Source organism: Pelophylax lessonae (genome assembly GCF_965119305.1).
Source record: "Pelophylax lessonae genome assembly, chromosome: 7".
NCBI lineage: Eukaryota > Metazoa > Chordata > Amphibia > Anura > Ranidae > Pelophylax > Pelophylax lessonae.
In genome coordinates, this window is record NC_138774.1 from 117,022,111 (window position 1) to 117,044,345 (window position 22,235).

Here is a 22,235-nt window from a genome sequence, read left to right on the forward strand (position 1 = left end):
AATTAAATTTTTTTTTTTTTTACAAAATTGTAATTTTCAACAGGTTATTTCTCTCACATGGCATATGCATACTTACAACTACACCCCAAAACACATTCTGATACTCCTCCTGAGTATGGCGATACCACATGTGTGAAACTTTTTTTACAGTCTACTCATATAGAGAGGCCCAACATGCAAGGAGCACCATCAGGCATTCTAGGAGCATAAACTACACATCTTACTTGTTGACCACCTGTTACACTTTTGAAGGCCCTGGAGCACCAGGACAATGGAAACGCCCACTAAATGACCCCATTTTGGAAAGCAAACACCCCAACGTATAATCTATGAGGCATAATGAGTCTTTTGAACATGTCATTTTTTTCCAGAAGTTTTTGGAAAATGTGGGAAAAAAATGAAAACGCATTTTTTTTACACAAAGTTGTCCATTTATAAGATATTTCCAACACATAGCATGTACATAGCAAAAATTACACCCCAAAATACATTCTGCTACTCCTCCTGAGTATGGTGATACCACATGTGTGAGACTTTTTTACAGCCAGGCCACATACAGAGGTCCAACATTGAAGTAGCACCTCCAGGCGTTCTCGGAGCATAAAATACAGTACACTTTTCATTTCTCAACCACCTATTACACTTTTGAAGGCCCTGGAGCACCAGCACAATGGAAAAACCCACTAAATGACCCCATTTTGGAAAGCAAACACCCAACGTATAATCTATGAGGCATAATGAGTCTTTTGAACATGTCATTTTTTTCCAGAATTTTTTGGAAAATGTGTAAAAAAAATGAAAACGCATTTTTTTTTTTTTTTACACAAAGTTGTCCATTTATAAGATATTTCCAACACATAGCATGTACATAGCAAAAATGACACCCCAAAATACATTCTGCTACTCCTCCTGAGTATGGCGATACCACATGTGTGAGACTTTTACGCAGTCAGGTCACATACAGAGGCCCAACATGCAAAGACACATAGCATGCACACAGTATGAATTACACAAATCCATTCTGCTGAGCAAAGGGTAAACAAAAGCTTACCTGTAGTTTTAGAAGCGCAGTTGTCCACAGGAGTTGAGTCCAGGCAGCAGGCAGGGACTTGGTCAGCAACAGTGCATGCAATTGTCCAGGCAAGGATACCAGTCTAGTGTCAGTGCAGGCCGAGATATTGTGAGCAGTGCTGGTGTGGTCAGTTCATGCAGCAGGCAGAGGCATGATGGTAGTAAGTCCTGCAGGCAGAAGTAGGGCCTCTGTCGGGATAGAATGGGGACAGGGGTAGAGGCTTCTCCCACCCAAATCGCTTTGAAGCCTCCGGGATCCAGACCCTAATCTGAGAAGAAAAACAAAAAAATGTGTTTTCTTCATCCAGAAAAGCAATTCTGGTCCCCTCACATATGTGAGACCCCTGTGGTATGAATCTCACTACTCCAAGAGGCAGGCAAAAATCGTGGTCAAACAGTCCAGGGTCAGTTCCAGAGCAGGCAGAGGTATGTACAAAATCAGCAGGCAAAGGTGTGGTCAAATAACAGTCCAGGGTCAGTTTCAGATCAGGCAAAGGTATGAACAGAATCAGCAGGCAGAAGCATGGTCAAAAAACAGGCCAGGGTCAGTTCCGGAGCAGGCAGACATATGTATAAAATCAGCAGGCAAAGGCATCGTTGAATAACAGGCCAGGGTCATTTCAGGAGCATACAGTGGCATAAGGGGTGAAGGTAAATGTTAGGAATTGAGGACTACGTTTACCATACTTCACTAATAATTTAGACAAGTATGGTAACGGCGGAAACAGTCTTCTATACAGAGGCCTGGTTGGGAAGGACACTGGGGACAATAATAACGGGTGTCTTTTCTAACTCCTGCCTTGGCACACACCCTACATTTTTTCTGCCATTTTTTGTCTGTTTGTGTGGGAGGGATTTTACTGGGAAAATGGCGTTCAGAAAGTCTACTTATTAGGTCAGATCTAATGTTTTCTGGTGGGCCGTTTGGAAATATAAGGGCAGTGAAGATTTCCTCCAGGTAATAAAGGAAAAGTTGGGGGCTTTTGGTGGACTTGCGGTAAATTATGTACGAATTGTATGTGGCTAAATGAAAAAGATAAATTGAGACTTTTTTGTACCAATGATATGTTCGTCTTGGGGGTAGATAGGGTTCCATAATTTGATCATTGAAGTCCACTCCCCCCATGAACAAGTTGTACTCATGAACACACGTTGGCTTTTGGATTGGGCCATTCCTTCTTCGGGCTTCCACGTAGTTGTCATTGTGGATTGAAGACAGCATGTACACGTCTCTTCTGTCCCTCCACTTCACAGCCAGAACTTCCTCATTTTGCAGACTAGCCGTCTCCCGTCTTCTCAGCTTCGTGTTTACGAGCTTTTGAGGAAAGCCTTTCCTGTTTTTTCTGACCGTGCCACATGCAGGAGTCTTCTTCCTGTGAAGGTTGCGGAACAGGGGGAAACTTGTGTAGAAGTTATCTACGTAAAGGTGGTAGCCTTTTTCTAGGAGAGGGTAAATGAGGTCCCAAACAACTTTCCCGCTTGATTCCAAGTAGTCTGGACATTCAGGGGGATGCAGCTGGGTGTCCTTCCCTTCGTACACCTTGAAGGCATATGTGTACCCTGTGGCTCGGTCACATAATTTATACACCTTCACCCCATAGCGGGCCCGTTTGCTGGGAATAAATTGTTTGATGCCCAGCCTGCCGGTAAATTTAACAAGGGACTTATCCACACATACATGTTGGTCTGGGGTAAATAATTGAGGGAATATTTCCGAAAAATAATTTAGAAGTGGCCGAATTTTATAAAGCTTGTCAAATGTTGGGGAATTTCAGGGAGGGCACTGGGTATTGTCATTATAATGGAGGAACCTCATTATCATCAAATATCTGTTCCTGGGCATTACTGCAGAGTAGATTGGCATATGATAGATAGGTTGGTTGACCAATATGCATGCAATTCATTTTTTTTATTGAGTCCCATATTGAAGGTGAGGCCTAAAAAGATCTTGAACTCCTCCACCGTTAGGTCTCTCCACTCAAAGGGACGGGAATAAAATGACGTGGGGTTACTCTGAATAAATTGTTGTGCATACAGGTTGCACTGGGCCACAATTGACGTCAGCAGGTCCTCCATAAAAATTAAACTGAAGAAATCTATGGGGGCAAAGTTCTCAGTGTTAACCTAGACTCCTGGCTGGGCAGTGAAAGGGGGATGATGGCTTCTCCTGAGTTAGGAGGAAGCCACAAGGGGTTCTGAAGGGCATAGGGAAGGCTGGCGTTGGTCCTAACCCTTTGGGGGCGAGGTGATACCCCACTTGAACTTGGCCTTTCTTGCCGAGGCACTGTGGTGCTGGTGGATGGCACGGTGGTGCTGGTGGATGGCACTGCGGAGCTGGTGGATGGCACTGCCTCCTCCTCACCAGAACGCCTTTGTTTGGTAGGCACGCGATATTCTTACTCGTCGGAGTCTGTCTGCGTCCCACTGCTTATGACCGGCTCGTAATTTACTTTGGAGCCAGACTCTGAATCCGAAGAAGATTCAGAAGCAGAGAGCTCCCTGTTGATCTCGTCGTCCACACTCACGATATTGAAGGCCTCCTCGGCTGAAAAAAATTTCTTTGCCATCGTTGGTGATCCTACACACTGGCACGGTGACACTAATGGCACTGATGACACTGAACTATAGGCCCTTTTGACACGGTGAGACGTGACACTGGTGGCACTGATGACTGATGGGCACTGTGACACTGATGGGCACTGTGACAGTGATGGGCACACTGGCACTGTGGGCACACTGATAGGCACTGTGAGCACACTTATTTGCACTCAGATCGCACACTGTATTGTCTAAAAACTCACAGATCTCTCCTCTTCCTCACACTGCAGTCTGTGTGTGAGGAAGGAGAGCTGGCAATGAGAGATGATCTCATATGTTTACATTTGAGATCATCTCTCATTGGATGCTCCGTTCGAGTGACGAATGGCCACTGTGATTGGCCATTCGCCACGATCTGTGATTGGCTGTGTCCAAGGGACACGGCCAACACAGATTTTTCCCGATGCGCGCTCGCGGGAGCGCGCGGGGAGCCTGTTACTGGGAGGTCGTTTAAAGACGGCCTCCTGGAAATTAGAGCCCGCGCTGAAGAAGAAATGGTTGCAAACCATTTTCTTCTTTAATGCTTCTCCTGGTGGCGAGCCGAGGGTCAGCGCCCACCTTGAGTGCCGGTTCATATATATGCGGCTGCGGAGATCGCATGTAATTCGGAGCGCACTGCTCCTTCATTACATGCGATCTCCTGTGCGGATGCGAATTCAGCCATACACTTTGTATGGCTGAAATTCGCACTGCACCCACACCAAAGACGCACAGGAGGCATTTTTTCAGCCGCATCAGGATCGGATCGCACAGTGGTTCACACGTGTGTGATCCGATCCTGTGTGAACTGTCGGATCGCACTGCGATATGCGATCAAACTGGGGGTGTTGTTAACATTCAATTGACACCCCCTGCGTATCGCATATGGCAGTGTGAACTGCCAGATGTGCGGATGCGATACGGGAAAAGGCTGCGAATTCGCAGCCTTCCCGCATCGCACAAGTGTGAACCAGCCCTGAAGCGTGGACTTTGACTAGCCTGAGCGGCGTTATCTCTCTTCATTATTGAGACCGTGTATTACTAGATTTTAAAAAAGTATAGGCACTTCTTTTTTATGTTTTATATAGCTATACCTGCAAAAAGGGGCAGCATGAAGTCATTTAGCAGGACTTCATTTTGCGACTAAAGTTCCACTTCAAAGTCCAGCAAGGAGTAAACCAGACCAGATTCAACCTGGGAGGAAAAGGATCCCTCCCACCTTATTACATGGAGAATTACTAGCCAGCGCCCCCAGCTGGTAAGGAGAACCAGCATTCTGGTCCCAAAAGATGATAGGAACAGATACTACAATTGATCTTAGGCAAAAAATAAATAAACAAAACAAAAAAAACAGAAGTTAAATATTTGGAGGATAACAAGAGGTCTTTTTTTTTTTTGATAGATTGGAGAGGATCTAGAGCCCCCATTGGGTTTTATTTGCCATCTGTGGCCCCCGTTTGGAAGATTTACCCTAATTGTCTTGTTTACACCAAAAGCGAAAGAAATAAGGTTGTCACCATCACAGGAAAACAGAGAAAACCTTTCAATGGGGACACCCTGGGATTCCCTGTTTTGGCTGAGGGGAAAAACCTGACAGGAGTAATACACACTATAAGATTTTCTGAAGACTTTTTCCTTCAGACTTACCAAAACCATATAATATGAGGTCAAACCTAAACACTTTCAATTTGTATGCAATCTGGCAGGCCCTAGTACTACATAGAAAAGGTAAATCTGAAGGGAAAAGTCTTCAGAAAATCTTATAGTGTGTATGGCCCTTTAGAACTCTTCCAAAACGAAGGAGAAAAAAAAAAAGTTTTTCCTGTAGTTCCACCATTATAAGAGCCGTGAAGGATTTTCTCTTTTCCAGGTTAGAGGAGGATGCCAGGCACTCAGGACCCCCCAGCCCGTCCTCCGACACCACAGACAAGCGGCAGCCCTGCTCACGCCACCACCTTCACCTTTACCTCACATACTGGGCGGGGACCGTGCCGGCGAAGGCGGGGCGTTGGACGTCAGCGGCCCACCACGTGACCGGCTTTAGTTGGGCTCCACCCTGCGCACAAGAAGCTGCCGCAGCCTCCAGTCCTCTCCCAATATGGCGCCGCTCGCCTGCTGAGTTCTCCCAGCCCCTCCGGTCCCTGACGCTCACCGAGACATGCTCACAGCCGGATAGTGGAAGCCTAGCAGCCCAGCCTCGTCTCCTCAGCCGTCCGGGCCCAGCCCTCCAGGACAGCCCTCCTCCTCTACAGCACAGCACCGGAGCAGGAGGCCTCACCGCCGCCATGGCTCATTCCCCGGTAGCCGTGCAAGTGCCCGGGATGCAGGTGAGCGGTCACTGTCCGGGGAGTGGGCGGCCTTCTGTATTGTGTGTAATGGCGTGTCCCTTGTGTGTGTGTGGTGACAGGATATGTGTGTCATTGTGAGTGTATGGAGAGGAGGAAATACGTGTGTACTGCCAGTGGGGGACCTTTGTACGACTCGTTCACTTCTAGGTGGAGTTCAGCCTGTCACTGACAACCGACCCCTCACTCTGCCATCTCTTCATAAACTTCATCTGTGTTATCACATCGTTACTATGGAACTTTACGGGAAGAAATCGCACCCGTCTGTCCGCAGACGCTCCGCGTAAAATACGCACGCCAGCGTAATGACATCATCCCACCTCGGCCCAAGAGGTCAGCACCGGCGAGGGATCCCGCAGACGTCGCTGGAGGGGAACGCGGTTCTGCTTGAAAGGCGCATTTTACACAACGCAGTTCAGGTGTGTGAACGCAGTAGAAACGCACATGCCTGACGAATGCACCGCAATGAGTCAAGTTTACACTATTGCCATGCGTTTTAACCACTTAAGCCCCGGAAGATTTTACCCCCTTCCTGACCAGGGGGTATTTTGCGATTCGGCACTGCGTGACTTTAACGGACATTTGCGCGGTCGTGTGACGCTGTACCTAAACGAATTTCACGTCCTTTTTTTCACACAAACAGAGCTTTCTTTTGGTGGTATTTGATCATTGTGCGATTTTTGATCATGCGCTATAAACAAAAAAAGAGCGTCAATTTTGCAAAAACAATATTTTTTACATTTTATATATGAAATTCCCCACAAAAAAATGTAAAAATCTACATTTTTTTTTAACATTTTCGCCCAATTTGTTTTATGCTACATATGTTTGGTAAAAAAAATCGCAAAAAGCGTATTTTGATTGGTTTGGGCAAAAGTTATCGCATTTACTAACAAAGGGAAAGATTTTTGTCATTTTTGTTGTTTTTTTTTTTTTTTTAACGAGTAATGGCGGCGATCTGCAATTTTTTTTTTTTTTTTTGTGGGACTGCGACATTGCGTGGGACAGATCGGACCCTTGACTGACATTTTTGACACTTTTGGGGTCACCAGTGACATTACTACAGTAATCGGTGCTATACATATGCACTGTTACTGTAAAAAATACACTGGCAGGGAAGGGGTTAACTGTATTGGAGAGGGAGGGGTTAAGTGTGTTCTAGGGGCGTGTTTCTGTGATGGGACATGGCTACTGGTGTAAAAACAGAGATCAATGGCCCTACATAGTAGAACCGTCTGATCTCCATTTTTACACAGGGGAGAATGACAGGCGGCTTGTTTACATTAGCCGCCTGCCTTTCTCCCTTCCCGGCGGACATCGGGTCCGCCGGTCACACACACTGACTAGTTTAGGGAACGAGCCGGGACAGGCGCTCGCCCGCTATTGGCTCACAAGCGAGTGACAGGCTAGTGACGTACCGGTACGTCACTTTGCCTGGCCGGGGCTGACCGCCGCAGTATATGTACTTGTGGCGGTCGGCAAGTGGTTAAAGAAGTATTCGACCCGAAAGCAAGCATTCATTATATTACAGCTTACTAGTTCTTAGGTGTGTTGGTTGCATTCGTTTTTTTTTTTTTTTTTTAGGCTTCCTTTCACATGGTGATCCAGCCAGTAAGTTCTTTTCTAAAAGAACAAGCTCGTCTGTAGGTGTAGCAGTGAGAACCCTTTTACACTGAGTGGTTTTTCAAGCACTTTGGCGTTAACAAAAAAAAAAGTTCGTGAAAAATGCTTCCTACTAAAATCAATGATTGCTTTCACTTGGGGGGTGCTGGCAATGCAAAAAAAAAAAATGGCATACAGCTTCTTTAGAGCATGTTTGGGGAGCTAAAAAAAAAAAAAAGCACCCCTAAAAATGTCTCTCCACTGAAATTAATCATAACCAAAATTCCCCTTGGGGTGGGACTTTGAAGGCACTAATGTTAATATTAATAGGCCAAAAAAAGGATTGACGTTCTCCAACTGACGCGTTTCGGGGCTTTCACAGCTCCATCCCCTGAGGAAGTCCCCCCCCCCCCCCCCCTAGGGGAATTTTATTTATGGTTTATCTAAGGATGTAGCATATTTGGGGAGGCACCCCACTGACTTTTTCTAACTCTCCATTGAAATGAATGGGATGTACTCAAAAAGCGCCTCAAAATGGTTTTTGGAGAAGTTTGAGTCACGTGTCCTTTAAAAAGCATACTGCAATGCCGCAAAGCACTCAGCGTTTTGAAGTGCCACCATGTAAAAGGGCTATTACAGAGATGAGGCAAACCATTCAGGCGTGCTTACAATGATCAGCTTTTATTATGTTAAACCTTTTATCCAAAAAGGGAAAACCCCCCCCTTTTTTTTTTTTTTTTTTTTTTTGTTCTGTTACTTGGTATTCAGTATGAGCTGGTGTTTGGCTTCAGTTAGTGTATTTAAATCTGCTAGTGGATCTAAGGCCCCTTAATGGGGCGGGCTCCGTAGGAGTCCACCTGCCTATCAGGAAATTTGTACGTTGGTCCTTGTCTGCTCTGCTTATGCAGAATGGACACAAATGCAGCCCATTCTTCACTATGGGCAGTCAGATATAAATGAACTAGAAACAGCAATGTGTCCCACGCGCTAAGCCCTATTTGGATTTGCACTGTCCCTATGGTAGGGCCCACCCAGTGCAGCTGTCACAGTATATGGAGGTACTAAAAGCGCATGGAAAAGTGCGTGCACGTTAAATGCGTCTTCACAGCAACCTTTCTCCCCTCTGTGTACCAGGCTGGTCAATAGGCATCTCGTTCCGGTCCGGCACATCCGCCTTGCGCTGCGATGACGTCACACGGGAGTGCCAGGGGGACCTGGCCTCGCTCCCTTACATCCAAGGCTCTGTGTGAGCGGCTGCAGGGCGGTTTTTGCTCTATTCTGGTACACCAGTTCATGTGGCCATCAAATCTCTTACATCTGGACCCACCGGCCTGGTACGGTTTTGGCTTTTTGACTAACGGTTTTAATGCAATTGTGTGCTATAAACTATTGAGATTCTCCATTGGCCTTCATCATTTTACAAGGAAAGAGTGGTCATCGCACCCCCCCCCCCCCCCCCAGATAGCGCTGTCCTTTTCTGTTGCCTGCAGATGGAACTGCCTGTCCCTCTACATCCACCTGCCATCCGATCGGATGGAGAAGCTGTCTCTTTTTAGTGGCTCAGATGTTGGCTGGTGTCAGCAGACACATGCCAGTCCATAGGAGACTGTAAGGTCCAAATGGGGCCTAATGAAAAACCGTCAGGAAACCCCCATCAGTCCACTAGTGTGAAAGGAGGCTAACCCTTCCCTCCTTCCAGACTGACAATGCTGCTGTCTAAAGGTGCTCCCTATGCTCCTTCATCCAGAGTGAGGAACTCTAATACAGGCAGTGTGTTACTGGCCAGATCACCAGGTGAAAACAGAAGGGGAGACAGTTTAACATAAGAAAGTGCAGCCACCATATCTAAGGGTTGGTAAGCTGCAATATATTACATTTTGAATTCTGGATTTAATACGCTTTATAAAAAAAGAAAATTTGCAGAGACCGGGGAGTAAATGAGCCCAAAGTAAGCAGTGGCTTGCGCTGGGTACACATGGATTGAAATTCAGCTGGTTTAGTAGTGACTAGGTATATTTCAATCTGTGTGTAGACCTTTCCAGTTTCCAGAAGCTGATCAATAGATCGGCTCTGTTGAACAGGACTATTGAAAAACCTTGTTTGATCAGTGGCTTGCAGCCAATTGGCTGCAGCGCTGATCAGTGTATTCTGACTGTCAGAATACAATGTCCCAGCAAGGGGATTATTCTTCCCTCCCACATTTTGTGTGGATGCAGGAATCTGTGTGTGTGTTTTTTTTTTTTTCTCATTTAATCTGCTTGCTGAACGAAAAACTCTGTTCCCAGGTTTGGGGTCAGTGTACACATTACAATCTTCACTGTACAATCTCTCTACAATCATCTTTTGGTGTATCAAAAGGATGTAATGTGAGCACCTACCTCATCTATCCAGTCACTTTGTATACATCCAGCAGGCCCTTGTACGAAGAAAATCATTGTTTGCAGAGTTAAAGGAGATGGTACATTCATGTTTGTACTGTGTGGTGAACTTAGTGGAACTAAACCCTCATATTGTTTACAGCGAAGCAAACTCATTTTAGCCTCAGTTTGATCTGCGATTGCCATGTTACCACACTTGATCAGCTATGACCCCAGCCATTTGATGGCATTGACAGTTTAGTTGAGAGCACAAGCAACTGTGACACTTCTCATTCACAGCACGCCTCGGATGTAACTGTTTTAGGAAACATAAATCGGTGGATTTAGTTCCTATTTGAGTGGTTAAGGCTCTAACCTTGCAGCACCGGGGCCTGGGCAGGACACTATCTGTATGGAGTTTACATGTTCTCCCTGTGCTTGCATGAGTTTCCTCCTGTACTCCATACTTGTAGTTTTAATTGGCTTTTATCAAAATGAACCCTAGTATGTAAATGGAACATGGGGACCTTACATTGTAAACTGCTTGAGGGCAGGCACTGACGTGAATGAACACAGTGTAAATGAGCTGCACTATATATATATATATATATATTTAAAAAAATCTGTAATGTATTGCAAGCAGTTTAAGTACTTGATGTGATGGTGTATCAGCCTCTTTATATCCATTACAGTAGAGCTCAGAATGGAAGAGGGGGAGGCAGCACAAGTCAGTCATGTTGCAGTCAGACATGCACTCCCCCCACGTCCAGCAATGGACTGTGTGCAGGGGGAGGGGGGACTGGTCTTATGCTCGGAGGATTGGGTAAGTATATCCCTGGGCTCCTCACCCCTAGGCAAAATGAGCTCAATCACATGATCTTTCCCTGCCTCTGACAGGAAAGCTGTCTTACATAGTTTACATTCCAGACGGCTCTCCTGTCAGTTCTGCTGAAAATTGCGGGAGGTCGTGGCAATTGATTCTGCTCCTCCCGCGGTCTGCCTCCCGCTGTGTCTAATCACAGCAGGAGCGCGACTCCAAAACTCTGTGAGCATAATCTTGTAGATCTATGATTATGTGCAGCTGAGCCGCCCTGCCCGTAGTAAATCTGCGTGGGCCGGTCGGCAAGTGGTTAAACAATATGTGTGAGAATCTATGATCCCTGCAGATGCTTGTTTATATGATCACTTTTGATTTGGACTAAGGCTCGGTTTCCACTAGTGCGACTTGCGGTGCGACTTGACACATGTCAATTCGCACAGCAAGTCAAAAGCCATTGTTTTCAATGGGGCCCGTTTCCACTGCCGCGGCTTCAGTTGCAGCGACTTCAAAAGTAGTTTGTGCACTACTTTTGAGCCGACTTCCCTCTATATACGAGGGACAAGTCTCACTGAAGCTGCAGTTTACTTTCGCTACAAAGTCGTGCTAGAAGTAGCACGACTTCGTAACCGCACTAGTGGAAACCTAGCCTAATGGAAAGATAATTGGCAACCAACTGCATTTGGAACTGTATTTTAGTTGGTTGATTGTAGATACCCTATTCTTGATCTAGAATCCTGAGATTGCCATGGATAGAGGGATGATTTCACTATGTGTTCTGCAAAGCTTGGTTCTATTCCTTGCAGGAGGGCAGACTAGGGATCATTAGACTGTAAGTCCCCTTCACACAGGTGGACTGATCGGGTCTGTCTGTCAGTTTTTCTCATGGACCCGATCAGACCATCCATTCTCCTCTATGGAGTGGTGGGTGTCAACAGATGTTTCCATTGACACCCGCAGACAATCCAATCTAATAAAAAAAAAAAAAATGAGGATGCTTTCCCCATCCTTCTAGTGGGTCAGATTGCAAACGGGTGTAAATGGACAGGGGGTCCTACATCTGACTGCTCATTGAGGAGAGCAGGATGGGTCTGTCCACTCTACATAAGCATAGTGGATACGGACCAGCCATCCGCCTGCTTAGCCTTGATCAGTAGACAGATTCCATGCTGAGCAGGCAGGCTCCAACGGAGACCGCCTTGTCTGTAAGGGGCCTAAGATAATTAAAAATCGGCCATGAATTTGTAGCTGAACTTTTTTCAATCAGCATTGACTGTTTTAATCCTGGCTAGCATTTGTAAATAGATGAGAAAGTATATCATATTTACATGTTTTAGTCCTGGTTCACACTTGTGTGGCTTTGAAATCGCACTACTTCACAGCGTTTTCAAAGCCGCACATCAGTATGCTTTGCATTGATGTTTTGATTGCGCATTGACTTCATTTAACAGAAGTCTATGCAAGTCGCAATTAAATCATCAATGTAGTTCATCACTGTAATGTGAATTGCAGCAATATGAACGGTTCCATTGCGCACAATGTGGTGCGACTTGTCATGCACTTTGGAACTGTCAAATCGATGACGACATGTCGCACTGGTGTGAATGGGGGTTAAAATATCATCTTGACATGTGTTAAACTTTTTTTTTTTTTACATTACTTTAGTTTTTTCTACTTTAAGGTTCATGACAGTTCTTATGGCAGTTTGCATTTCCAAGAGTATATGTCATGTTGAAGTGTTGCAGGTTTCTAATGTAGGTGGTAATACTGTAAGGGTATCTTCATGTGCTTTTTTTGTTATCTGAAATCTTTAGTAAAAGATTCATTTGCTGCTCCCTGTGGAATCTTGTCACAATATTATATTACTGGGTTCCTGTGCATGTGTTAAGGTCATTTTCCACCCTGTATTTATAACCTTGAGTGGTGTTTTTGAGCGCTGAACGCGTTTTTTATGCAAAATGCCTTCTAATCATTTATGCAAGTTCTTGAACTACTCCTATGAAATATACACTAGAAGAGTTTGAAAACGTGTTTTTTTTTTTTTTTTTTTTATACTGTACATTAATGTTGTCGAGTTTTATTCTCGTTTATAGAATCTTTGAGTTTATTTAGATGGTGTAGTTTAGTTTTGGTGCTACTATGGAATGTTTGTTTCCATGTACAGTCAGGCCTACAAATTTGCAATATGAAGGTAAAGAAACGTTTGCTCAACCGCAGGGTTGGATTACCTGATTTTGTTCTCTTTTGTGTTTTTCAAGGTCATAATTCAGAAATGAAATGGCACATCTGCAGTATCAGCTTTTTTGGCTTGGGTTTGTTTCAGCTCAGATAAACCCGTGTGATAATTTTTTTTTTTTTTTTTTGGTCTGGTTAGTCACAACTAAACACTTTAGTCACCTTGACTGTGGAAACAATCTTTGGTAGTTGAATGATTAAACAAGGAGCTTTCAAATACATCATATTTTGTCTATGGCAATTCAATTTATAACTTTTAGGGAATAGCAGATCCCAGCATAGCCTACTATAAAGTTTCAGCCAGGGTTGGATAAGACCTCTGATTTGGGTAACCTCTAACAGCAATTGGCAGCACAGTTCTATGTCAGATTCTGAATGAACTGAACTTAACGAATCCAAGGCTGTGTCTTTTCTGTCATGGAGACCTACTCTGATTACTGTAAATGTTATTTCCCTTCTTTTTGCTCTTTGCCCTTTGTGTGGAAACCAGGAATTAAATGAAAGTTCTTCCTGACTAGGGTGCTGTGAACTGCACATCTCTCATGCTTCCTCAGTGTCTGATAACTTGGCAAATTCATAACACTGCAGTATTACAGCTCTGCATTACAAAGATTCAGCTTCTTAACCCTACCAGACATATACCCTTGACAGTCCTGTTTGTCTTTTTGTTATCATCATTAAGTTTACATATTTATGTTTGTCAGTGTTGGTTCCTTTTGTATATGATAGTCTTTTATTGTTGGAAATTTGTATGCTGCGGACACATAAAACATGTAACAGAGAAAATGTGGTTAACATCAGTCTGTGCCCTAATAAAATTAAATTCATCTCTTCCCTGTCAGTTTTATAGGGACATACGCAAAATATTTTTTACAGGATCTCAAAGCGTATCTTATCCCAAGGACAAAAATGTTACATATTGCAGCTTACCATAATGTAGATGTTATGGCTGCATTTGTTTTCCCTTTTTTTTTCCTATTGCTGGTAACACTTCTTTCCGAGGGTGACAACGCTCATTAACTGTACTGTTTGCTGAAGCTGCTTGGTCACCCTAGGACAGGAAGTATTACGACTACATAACACCTCCCCCCCCCCCCCCCCCCATAACATGGAGGGGAGGAGTGTTATCTGATTCAGTGAACTTGAAACATTGTAAGAGTGCACATGGAGCGATCGGCTTGCAGGTGTTTTGGTGGGATCAACACGCACATAAGTGTATATAACCAAATGCCCTCATTTTTCAGAACAGAGAAGTTCAAACTTTAAGATTTACATTTACATACATTTTACCTGTTATGTTTTTGAATTGTGGCTGCTGATTGAAACTCCATGATAGTGCCTCAGCGCGGTAGAATAACACCGCTGACCACTTTGCTGCATATATAATAAAGTCTGGTTTCTTTAACCGTTTGCTTTCCGGGCAAATTCTGACACTTCTCTCGTATATGTAAAAAAAATCTGTTTTTTTTGTTTTGCTAGAAAATTACTCGGAACCCCCAATATTTATTTATTTTTATTTTTTTTCATTGTAGGGGCCCTAGAGAATAAAATGGCGATCATTGCAGTTTTTTTGTCATTATTTGCGCAGTGATTTTTTTCTTCCACCCCCCCCCCCCCTCCTCAGTTTTTAAAAATGATCCAGCAGTGAATCTGCCGCTTGGACCACTTTTATCGGCTAGAGAATTACCGACTTATGGCTTTAGCCATAACCCACCATATTCCATAGCCATCTTCCACCTCCTACGAAGGAAGCCTTTTTAAATATGGCCTGGTAAGGAGGTGGTTAAAATACACTACCTTTTTAGTGCATTTGCCCCATACTCCTTGATGAAGCCTGCGTGGTAAAACACTTCTACTCCCTTACAGTAATTTTCGCTGGGGCACCCTGCCTGGTGAACCTTCACTGCACAGACTGTGGGATGTTGGGCAGGAGCACACAGTAAAGATTGCTGCAACATAGTAACATAGTTTGTGAGGTTGAAAAAAGACATCAGTCCATCCAGTTCAACCTATGTGTGTGTTAGTACATTGTATACCCCTGTATGTTGTGGTCTTTAAGGTGCCCATCTAATAGTTTTTTTGACACTATCGATGCTCCCTGCTGATATGACTGCTTGTGGAAGCGAATTCCACATCCTTACTGCTCTGACAGTGAAGAACCCCCTACGTATTTTAAGGGTAAAACGTTTTTCCTCTAGTTTAGTGAGTAGCCACGTGTCTTATTGTATTCCCTTTCTCTAAAAAGTTTGTTCCTTATGCTAGGGTCCTCACCAGTACAGTATTTGTACATTGATATCATATCCCCCCTCAAGCGTCTCTTCTCCAGAGAGAATAAGTTCAATGCTTGTAGTCTTTCCTCATAGCCGATGTCCTCCATTCCCCTAACTATATTTTTTTTGCCCTTCTCTGGACTCTTTCCAGTTCCAGCACATCCTTCCTGAGGACCGGTGCCCAGAACTGGACAGCATACTCCAGATGTGGCCGGACCAGAGTCTTGTAGAGAGGGAGAATAATCTCTTTATTTCTGGAGTGAATCCCTTTTTTTTTTTTTTTTTTAATACATGCCAGTATTCTGTTGGCTTTGCTTTGCAGCGGCTTGGCATTGCATGCCACTGCCAAGCCTGTTGTCCACTAGGACCCCCAGGTCCTTTTTCCATCCTAGACTCACCCAGCAGTTTCCCCCCTAGTGAGTAGCTTGCTTTTGTGTTTCTGACGCCCAAGTGCATTACTTTACATTTTTCAACATTAAACCTATTCTGCCATGTAGTTGCCCACCCCATTATTTTGTTCAGGTCCGCTTGTAAGATTTCCACATCCTGCATAGAAGATATTGGCATGCTTAGTTTAGTATCCGCAAATACCGAGATTGTACTAGATATCCCCTCCTCTAGATCATTTATGAATAAATTAAACAAGATTGGTCCCAGAACAGAACCTTGGGGGACCCCACTTTCCACAACTGCCCAATCCGAGTACTCCCCATTATCACCACCATCTGCACTCTCCCCTGGAGCCAGTTGTCTATCCAGGTACTCACCCTATGGTCCATACTTACATTCTTTAGTTTGTGCAGTAAGCAAGCGTTTGTGAGGAACTGTGTCAAATGCCTTTTGCAAAGTCCAGATACCCCACATCCACAGGTTTACCTTTATCTAGGCGGCAGCTCACTTCATCGTAGAAGGTTAATAGATTGGTTTGGCAAGAACAATTTTTCATGAATCCATGCTGATTACTACTAATAATACCGTTTTCATTACTAAAGTCTTGTATATGGTCCCTTAACATCCCCTCCAAAATCTTGCAGACTACTAATGTTAGGCTGACCTGCCTTTAGTTACCCGGGATATATCTCAGCCCTTTTTTTTTTTTTTTTTTTTAAATATTGGTACCACGTTGGCTTTTTTCCAATCAGCTGGCACCATACCCGTCTGTAAACTATCCTTAAAGATCAAGAATAATGGTCTGGCAAGAATAATGGTCTGGCAATCACCTGGCTGAGCTCTTTAAAGTGGAGTTCCACCCTATTTTTATACTTGCCTCCATCTTCTCGCTCCGGGTCACCTGAAAAAGAAATGGATAATCGCATATTTTTTTTTCTTTTTTCTTACCTCGTAGCGAAGAAAATATACTTACCTTACTTCCTTCTTCCTCCTTCCTCGGCCGCGGCCCGTCGTCACTTCCTGGCTCTGCAATGATTCCTGGGAGCTGGACGTCATAGCTCCCAGGAATCATTGCACCGGCCCCGACGTCAGTTCCGGGTCGCACGCGTCATCCCCTTCTAAACAGCTTCTGGGCATGCCCAGAAGCTGTGGAGGGGTGACGCGCGCGACCCGGAAGTGACGTCGGGGCCGGCGCAGAGCATCGTGGGACCACAGAAGGCGGAAGAAGACGCCGAAGAGGACGCGCTGGCTTCAAGCTGCCCACATCTGAGATGGCAGCGCTGGACAAGACGTTTGCAAGGTAAGTATTTCGTCTTGCAGGTAAGTGCAACCCGGGACAGATCAGAGGCTAGCCATTGTGGAATGCACTAGCCCTGACTGTCCCGGGGGTATTAAAAAAAAAAAAAAAAAACAAATCCAGGGTGGAACTCCGCTTTAAGAACCCTCGGGTGCAAGCCATCCAGTCCCGGTGATTTATTTATGTTAAGTTTCTCTAGTTTCGTTTAGTTCTAAGTCTATCTTCTGTTAGCCATGGTGGTACTTCCTGAGGTGCATTATTTAGTTTAGCTTTACAAGCTGGGTTAGTGCAGCTCCCAGATTATTTTGTGAAGACTGAAGAGAAGAAATTTAACACTTCCACCTTTTTCTCTGTCCTCTGTGGCCATATTTCCTTTGTCATCTTTTATGGGGCCAATGTGATCTGCCCTCGCTTTTTTACTGTTTATATACTCAAGTATTTCTTGGGGTTCTTTTTACTCTTCCGCTATATGTCTCTCGTGTTCTATTTTAGCCGCCTTGATTTAGTCTTTACATATCTTATTACACTCTTTGTAATGCTTGAATGCTGCCAATGACCCCTCAGCCTTGTATTTTTTTGAAGGCCTTTTCTTTGGCATTAATATGCATTTTTATGTTGGAGTTTAGCCACCCAGGGTTTGGTTTTGCTCTTTTAAATGTATTTCCCTTTGGAATGCACTGGCAAATCCCTTTTGTTTAGTATGCTCTTGAAGCACTCCCATTTTTCCTCCGTGTTCTTTGTTCCCAGGGTTCTATCTCATTTTGATATTTTCTAGCAGAGAGCGCAGTTTTGGGAAATTGGCTCTTTTGAAATTCAGTGTGATAAATACTGAATCTAATTGACCTATGGTCACTGTTTCCTAAGTTGCCCCATATTTCGATATCCGTGAGCAGGTCTGTATTGTTGGTAATCAGTAGGTCAAGTACCGCATTGTTTGTCGGTGCGTTCACCATCTGACCCATAAAATTGTCCTGCAAAACATATAGGAACTGCTGAGCCTTGGCTGAATGCGCGATTCCTTCTGCCCAGTCTATATCTGGATAATTAAACTCCCCCATTGTGACATTTCCCATCCTTGCTGCCAATCCTATCTGTAAAAGGAGGTCCGCCTCCCCCTCCTCCCTCTGGTTGGGGGGCCTATAGCATACGCCCAATATTACCTTCCCTATAGTGCCTTCCCTTAAGTTCTACCCATAGGTATTCTGCCTCGTCCATAACTCCATTATTATCATCCCTCATATTTACCTGTACACTGTTCTTAATATACAGACATACTCCTCCCCCTTTTTTACCTTCTCTATCCCTGCGATAAAGGGAATACCCCTGAATGGTCGCCATCCAATCATGAGAGCAGTTGAACCAAGTCTGTTATCCCCACAAAATCGAAGTCCTCCTCAAACATCAGTAGCTCCAGCTATCCCATCTTGTTGGCCTGGCTTCTGGCATTGTTAAACAAACCTCGTAATTTTGACCGGTGGCATATATCCTCGTTTGATGTTGTTTTTAGGCTGCTCTTGTGATTTTTTTTTTTTTTTTTTCCCCCCCATACCCACCTTGGGTTTAGGGGCTCTGAACACCCTACCGCTAATGTTCCCCTTCGTGCCCTCTAAATCGTGCTCCCCGCTGGCTACTCTACATCTGTACCCCCCCAGTTTAAAAGTCCCTCTAACGTTATGGCCATCCTCTTCACCCAGTACGGCTGCACCCTCCCCATTTAGGTGCAATCCGTCCCTACCAAAGAGCCGGTGGCCAACTGAGAAGTAGGCCCAGAAACCCACCTTACTACACCAGCTCCTCAGCCACTTGTTAACTTCCCTAATCTCCCGCTGCCTATCTGGTGTGGCTCGAAGTACAGGTAGTATTTCTGAATATACTACCTTGGAGGTCCTATTCCCCAACTTAGCGCCTAAGTCCCTGAAATCGTTTAGGACTCTCCATCTTCCTCTGCCTATGTCATTGGTACCCACGTGTACCATGTCAGCTGGGTCTTCCCAAGCCCGCCCAGTAATCTTTCCACCCGATCCGTGATGTGCCGAACCCGAGCGCCTGGTAAACAGACTGTTCGTCGCTCACGGTCTTTGTGACCGATTGCACTGTCTGTCCTTCTAATGATTGAGTCCAACAGGGATTGAGCAACAGGGAGGAAGATGAGCACTTTACCAGGCAGTTTACCTTTGGGGTGAAGGTAAATAAAGATAACTGTACTAAAGGTACAGTTGTTCTTTTCAATCTGTAAACAAGATGAGCATATTGTGAAAAAGTATATAATCTAGTAAATCTCAGTATCTTGGGCCATACTGCGTGTCCACTGAACACAGCGGATTACAGTAACAGGCCGCTGTGACCATGTGATCGCTGTGATTGGTCACAGTTAGTGGTAAACAAGGCTGTGATTGGTCACAGCGATCACATGGCGCCAGGGCCAATTGCAGTTGCCCTGTACCATATAATGGCTGTGACCAATCACAGTAGTAAACAAATGTTTCATGAATGAAATCTTTGAACAGTGTTAATGATTGCCTATACAGTGATCATCAGATCTCAGATCTCCCCATCAAGAGGACCTGTCAAGCAGTATTCCTATTACAAGGGATGTTTACATTCCGTGTAATAGGAAAAAAGACAAAATTTTTTTTAAAAAAATGCGTATGTCGTGGCCACATATGTAAACGGCGTTCAATCCATACATGTGAGTTATCGCCGCAAACGTTAAGAGCGAGAGCAACAATTCTAGCACAAAACCTCCACTGTAACTCCAAACTAGTAATCTGCAGAAGTACCGAAGTTTGAAGTCATTTCACGAGTGTGTGCAATTTTAAAGCCTGACTTGTTGGGTAGCTATTTACTCGGCATAACCTCTTTCACATTATACAAAAAAAATGAGCTAACTTCAGTGTTTTGATTTTTGTATTTTTTTAATTCATAACTTTTTTTTTTTTTTTCCCACCCCAAAAAAACGCGTTTGAAAAATTTCTGCGCAAATCCTGTGGCATAAAAAGCTGCAATGACTGCCATTTTATTCCCTAGGGTTTCTGCTAAAAAAAAAAAGAAAAAATGTTTGGGGGTTCTGAGTAATTTTCTAGCAAAAAATGATGATTTTTACATGTAGGATTGAAGTGCCAGAAGTGGCCCGACATGGAAGTGGTTTAAAAAAAAAAAAAAAAAAAAAAAAATTGTGAAAACAAATTGAACCTGAAAAAAGTGGAAAACCTTTATTTTTAACCTCTTCTGGGATGACCTCGTATGACTGCACCCCAGTGCAGCCACTCTCACGCCTGCAGTGCGGCGGACGCACCACATTTTTTAGGACACGGTGCGACGCCGATCCCGGTAAAGAGCCGATGATGTGGCTCTTTACCCATGTGATCGGCTGTGTCCAATCACAGCCGGTCACATGTAAATGTGGAAGTGCCGTTTATTGGTGCTGCTCGCCTCACAATGTCAGTGTGTGCGACTAGGAGAGCCGATTAGTGGCATCTCCTCGAAGGGGTAATCGGGTCACTGATCAATAGTGCCCTGATTACAGTAAAGCCCCAGCAGTGCCCATCAGTGCTTTGTCAATTGGTGCCTCCTTATCAGCACACATTAGTGCAGGAGAAAAATTACTTATTTAGAAAAATTTACTGACAAACCTTTTTTTTTTTTTTTTTCAAAATTTTCGGTCTTTTTTACAAAAAAACAAAACCCCAGCAGTGAGTGATTAAATACCACCAAAAGAAAGCTCTATTTGGGTGAAATAAAGATTAAAAATTTCATTTGGGTACAATGTTGGATGATTTTCATTCAATGTGTGACAGCGTTGAAAGCTGAAAATTGGCCTAGGCAGGAACGTGCCCAGTAGGCAAGCAGTAATTATAATTTTTACATACTATGATGACATCGTACTGCTGTGGCGGTGATGGTGTACAATGGCTCACTGCTCTGTATGTTAATGCCACCAGCCTTTTGCTCTGATCCCCGCCACAGCAGTACAGTGTCCCCAGACCAGTACTGCCAGTCAGTGTCCCCAATCACCGCTGTTTGCTTTGTGTCCCCGGTCACTGTCGTCGGCTCTGTGTCCCCTCTGCCTGTACTAGGGATAGACCAATACCAATTTTCCCCTGGGCACCCTTCAATCCGATAACGTTTTTTTTTTTTTTTCTTGTCCTTTATTTTTTTTATTGCTGTCACAAGGAATGTAAACCTCCCTTGTGACAGTAATAGGCAGTGACTTACTATCTAAAAGACCCCCAAACCCCTCCTCTGCACTTAAAAGCATTCAAAACGCCAAGTTTGGTTGTGTTGAATACTTTTTAAAATCTGGCCAGTAACCGGAAGTGATGTCATGTGTGTAATTCTAAGTATGCCCAAGCTGCGTGTCAGAAATATCTAACCACTTCCCCGCCGCAGTTTTATGTCGGTACTTTGACATTAAATACCGGTGTTATGGCAGCAGATAGCTGCCATAACCCCTGTATTTTCTTACAGGGCGGGGGGTCCTTTTTCACATAAGTGGTCCCGGTGGCGGATTAGATGCGGAAACACTTTTTATGGGCGGCGGGATAGGTGACGCCCCCCCCCCGCCACTTTCCGGTCGTTTTCCCGGCTTATCGGAGCCGTCGGTAGTGGGGAAAACAATCCAGTCCGTCCATGTCCCAGGCAGGAAGTCGAGTGAGGACAAGATGGGCCCCCACTAGACTCTATGGCTTTGGAGGACCTGAGCGATGTCATTGGTCACTTCTCCCAATAGCCTTAAAGCGGAGTTCCGCCACCCCCTCCAAAATTAAGTCAGTAACTCTACATACTGTAGCTGCTGACTTTTAATATTAGGACACTTACCTGTCCTGGAGTCCAGTGATGTCACCACAGCCGATGTTTCCATCGGCTGTCGGTTGCTGCCGCCACCGTTGCCGGTAAGGGAACCCGGCAGTGAAGCCTTGCGGCTTCATGGGCGGGTCCCTACTACGCATGCGTGAGGCACACTGTGCATTCCTATTGGCGCAGCGGAGGTGGGGGCCGAACTTCCGAGGGACGGCGCCGCGGTCCCGTATCCTAGAAGTGGGGAAGGGTACCTCTTTTCTTTTAAGTGTAGTTCTTTCATTAAAGAGGACCTGTCCTGCTTATTTCTATTACAAGGGATGTTTACATTCCTTGTAATAGAAATAAGTGATCCAAGATTTTAAAGGGACAGTAAAAAAAAAAAAAAAAATGTATTTGCCATTTTTACAAAGTGGCCTGTCCCTCTTAGCTCGCGCGCAGAAGCGAATACATACACAAGTCGCGCCCACATATGTA

The 22,235-nt window shown here is 44.5% G+C and overlaps 1 protein-coding gene across 2 annotated transcripts in view; it reads left to right on the forward strand.

Annotated features, from left to right (window-relative positions):
• Window positions 1-5,682: 5,682 nt before the first annotated feature.
• The window catches only part of STK26 (serine/threonine kinase 26), a gene marked incomplete at its 3' end in the record, with an annotated part of 321,958 nt that continues 305,405 nt past the window's right edge, over window positions 5,683-22,235 (forward strand). The window contains exon 1 of one of the 2 annotated variants that reach the window (XM_082264444.1): window positions 5,683-5,975. In XM_082264444.1, the coding sequence (XP_082120570.1) occupies window positions 5,934-5,975 (42 nt within the window). In that variant the 5' untranslated portion in view covers window positions 5,683-5,933. The remainder of the gene's footprint in view (window positions 5,976-22,235) is intronic. The other variant, XM_082264443.1, reaches the window with a different exon arrangement.